The sequence below is a fragment of the Stomoxys calcitrans genome, chromosome 4, assembly GCF_963082655.1.
Source record: "Stomoxys calcitrans chromosome 4, idStoCalc2.1, whole genome shotgun sequence".
NCBI lineage: Eukaryota > Metazoa > Arthropoda > Insecta > Diptera > Muscidae > Stomoxys > Stomoxys calcitrans.
In genome coordinates, this window is record NC_081555.1 from 165084971 (window position 1) to 165089573 (window position 4603).

Genomic DNA, 4603 nt, shown 5'->3' on the forward strand with positions numbered 1-4603 from the left:
GACGCGTTTCCATAATTGGGTTTTTATACCCTCCACCATAAGATGGGGGGTATACTAATTTCGTCATTCTGTTTGTAACTACTCGAAATATTCGTCTGAGACCCCATAAAGTATATATATTCTTGATCGTCGTGACATTTTATGTCAATCTAGCCATGTCCGTCCGTCTGTCCGTCCGTCCGTCCGTCCGTCCGTCCGTCCGTCCGTCCGTCCGTCCGTCCGTCCGTCCGTCCGTCCGTCCGTCCGTCCGTCCGTCCGTCCGTCCGTCCGTCCGTCCGTCTGTCTGTCGAAAGCACGCTAACTTCCGAAGGAGTAAAGCTAGCCGCTTGAAATTTTGCACAAATACTTCTTAATAGTGTAGGTCGGTTGGTATTGTAAATGGGCCATATCGGTCCATGTTTTGATATAGCTGCCATATAAACCGATCTTGGGTCTTGATTTCTTGAGCCTGTAGAGTTCGCAATTCTTATCCGATTGGAATGAAATTTTGCATGACATGTTTTGCTATGATATCCAACAATTGTGTCGAGTATGGTTCAAATCGGTCCATAACCTGATATAGCTGCCATATAAACCGATCTTGGGTCTTGACTTCTTGAGCCTCTAGCGTGCGCAATTCTTATCCGATTGGAATGAAATTTTGCACGGCGTGTTTTGTTATGATATCCAACAACTGTGCCAAGTATGGTTCAAATCGGTTCATAACCTGATATAGCTGCCATATAAACCGATCTTGGGTCTTGATTTCTTGAGCCTCTAGAGTGCGCAATTCTTATCCGATTGAAATGAAATTTTGCACGACGTGTTTTCTTATTATATCCAACAACAGTGCCAAGTATGGTTCAAATCGGTCTATAACCTGATATAGCTACCATATAAACCGATCTTGGGTCTTGACTTCTTGACCCTCTAGAGGGCGCAATTCTTATCCGATTGGAATGTAATTTTGCACGACGTGTTTTGTTATGATATCCAACAACTGTGCCAAGTATGGTTCAAATCGGTCCATTACCTGATATAGCTACCATATAAACCGATCTGGGGTCTTGACTTCTTGACCCTCTAGAGGGCACAATTCTTATCCGATTTGAATGCATTTTTGCACGAAGTATTTCGTTATGATATCCAATAACTGTGCCAAGTATGGTTCAAATCGGTTCATAACCTGATATAGCTGTCATATAAACAGATCTGGGGATTTGATTTCTTGAGCTTCTAGAGGGCGCAATTCCTGTCCGATTTGGCTGAAATTTTGCATGACGTATTTTCTTTTTACTCTCAACAACTGTGTCAAATAAGGTTAAAATCGGTTCATAACCTGATATAGCTGCCATATAAACCGATCTGGGATCTTGACTTCTTGACCCCTAGAGGTCGCAATTATTATCCGATATGCCTGAAATTTTGTACGATGGATCCTCTCATGACCATCAACAAATGAGTTTATTATGGTCTGAATCGGTCTATAGCCCGATACAGATCCCATATTAAACGTTCTCTCTATTTTTCTTCGTGAGCCCCAATGGGCGCAATTCTTATACGAATTGGCTGAAATTTTACACAGGTCTCCAACATATAATTTAATTGTGGTCCGAACCGGACCATATCTTGTATCGTTTTAATAGCAGAGCAACTCTTTTCTTTATTCTTTTTTGCCTAAGAAGAGATGCCGGGAAAAGAACTCGACAAATGCGATCCATGGTGGAGGGTATATAAGATTCGGCCCGGCCGAACTTAGCACGCTTTTACTTGTTTTATCTTATCGGCACCATCGTGAACTATGTCTGTCCGTCTGACCGCCCTACAGATCATAGCCTGTTGTACTATGCGAAATCCTAACTACAATACTACTGACAGACTGTTCGCTGTAAGCTTTTTTTCCACTTAGCAATATCTCTTCAAACAAATTCCAACTTCCCTCTATGACCTTTGCGTTTGATTTTTGAAACAAAATGCTATTTCCTTACAAAATTGTTAAAATTTTTATTCAAAAAAAATTTTATTATTAAATTCTTATATTCGTTTTTTTTTGTACTTCCCTAATTTGGTCACAAAAATTATTTGTATTTGAATTCTTATAGAAAACTTTGGCCAAAAATTACCTAAGGAAAATTTAGGCGGCCCTTTAGAGTTTTTGCCCCAAGTTCGGATATGAAATTCGAGATCTAAGCCCCATATTGACGTGGTCGCATGGCCCGGAAAATGGATATCAATTCCTTGCTCCACTACCAAATACCTTTCATCTGAGTTCCATATTACTATGGCCAGTGATTATGTCAGGTTTGGGGGGAGTTTTGACCCCAAAATTGAATAACAAATTAATTGCAGATTCTCAATGTCATCATTGGTTCATGTATCCCCTTCGGTCGGGGCAGTCTCCTCCCATGCGCCAACCCAAAATCTGTAGGTTTAGCATAAAAGCCCAAACTGAATTTCGCAAGAATCGGCCCTCCCATCTCCGACATCTGACATTGAGAATATTGGTATGGGATGGCATCCATATTAACATATCTTTTGATTTGAGATCTTGAGGAACTACAGAAAGTTTTTCTCATCCAAATATATACGAATCCATGGGTATTTCTTGTTACGGCCTTTTATTATCTTTCGTAGGCTTCTGCCTTAAAGAAGACCGGGGCTGCACAGTCGGATGCGTGGAATCGGAGGCGTGGAGTCGGAGTCGTGGAGTCGGAGTCATGGAGTGGGAGTCGTGGAGTTGAAGTCGGAGTCGTGAAGTCGTGTTGTCGGAGTCGTGAAGTTGTGTTGTCGAAGTCGTGAAGTCGTGTTGTCGGAGTCGTGAAGTCGTGTTGTCGGAGTCGTGTTGTCGGAGTCGTGGAGTCAGAGTCGTGGAGTCGGATGCATGGAGTCGGAGTCGTTGGGTCGGATGCGTGGAGTAGGAGTCGGGGAGTGGGAGTCGTGGAGTGGGAGTTGGAGTCAGAGTCGTAAAGTCGTGTTGTCGGAGTCGGAGTCGTGGAGTCGGAGTCGTGGAGTCGGAGTCGTGGAGTCGGAGTCGTGGAGTCGGAGTCGTGGAGTCGGAGTCGTGGAGTCGGAGTCGTGGAGTCGGAGTCGGAGTCGTAGTCTAGGAGTCGGAATTGTGGAGTCGGATCCGTGGAGTCGGGGAGTGGGAGCCGTGGAGCTGGAGTCGTGTTGTCGTAGTCAGGGAGTGGGAGTCGTGGAGTGGGAACCGGAGTCATGGAGTCGGAGTATTGGAGTCGGAGTCGTGGATTCTGAGTCGTGGAGATCTTGATGAACTACAGAAAGTTTTTCTTATCCACATATATACGAATCAATGGATATTTCTTGTTATGGCCTGTTATTATCTTTCGTAGGCCTCTGCCTTCAGATTTAGGGCAAAAACGTGACTTTTGCCATTTATTCGTACCAGTAGTCCAAAGTAGCTAGCCTATCACCACAAAAGTATTTATACTCTAAACCACTACTTTGGTACAGAGCAGGGCTGCAGAGACGGAGTCTTGGAGTCGGATGCGTGGAGTCGGATGCGTGGAGTCGGATGCGTGGAGACGGATGCGAGGAGACGGAGTCGTGGAGTAGGAGTCGTGGAGTAGGAGTCGTGGAGTCGGAGTCGTGGAGTCGGAGTCGTGGAGTCGTGGAGTCGGAGTCGTGGAGTCGGAGTCGGGGATTGGGAGTCGTGGAGTCGGTGCATTGGAGTCGGAGTCTTGGAGTCGGAGTCGTGAAATCGTGTTGTAGAAGTCGTGGAGTCGGAGTCGTGAAGTCTTGGAGTCGGAGTATTGGAGTCGGAGTATTGGAATCGGAGTATTGGAGTCGGAGTATTGGAGGCGGAGTATTGGAGTCGGAGTATTGGAGTCGGAGTATTGGAGTCGGAGTCGTGGCGTCGGAGTCGGGGAGTGGGAGTCGGGGAGTGGGAGTCGTAAAGTCGTAAAGTAGGAGTCATGTAGTCGGAGTCGTGGAGTCGAAATCATGGAGTCGGAGAAAATACTCGAATTCTCGACTGCGACTCCGGACAAAGTAATAACAAGTAAAAACGTGACAAGTTCGGCCGGGCCGAATCTTATATACCCTCCACCATGGATCGCATTTGTCAAGTTCTTTTCCCGGCATCTCTTCTTAGGCAAAAAAGGATATAAGAAAAGATTGCAGAGCAAATCTTTTTAGAGCGATATCAAGATATGGTCCGGTTTGGACCACAATTCGAATAAGAATTGCGCCCTTTGGGGGCTCAAGAAGTAAAATAGAGAGATCGATTTATATGGGAGCTTTATCGGGCTATAAACCGATTCAGACCATAATAAACACTTATGTTGATGGTCATGAGAGGATCCGTCGTAAAAAATTTTAGGCAAATCGGATAATAATTGCGACCTCTAAAGGCTCAAGAAGTCAAGATCCCAGATCGGTTTATATGGCAGCTATATCAAGTTATGAACCGATTTCAACCATACTTGGCGCAGTTGTTGGATATCATAACAAAACACGTCGTCCCAAAATTCATTCAAATCGGATAAGAATTGTGCCCTCTAGAGGCTCAAGAATTCAAGACCCAAGATCGGTTTATATCGCAGCTATATCAGGTTATGGACCGATTTGAACCATACTTGGCACAGTTGTTGGATAACATAAGAAA

General features: G+C 44.7%; 1 protein-coding gene across 1 annotated transcript; it reads right to left on the minus strand.

Annotated features, from left to right (window-relative positions):
• Window positions 1-2600: 2600 nt before the first annotated feature.
• On the minus strand, window positions 2601-3194 carry LOC131997076 (uncharacterized). Its single transcript, XM_059367356.1, has one exon. It carries the CDS (start codon window positions 3192-3194, stop codon window positions 2601-2603), a length of 594 nt encoding a protein of 197 aa, XP_059223339.1.
• Between the last annotated feature and the right edge of the window lie 1409 nt (window positions 3195-4603).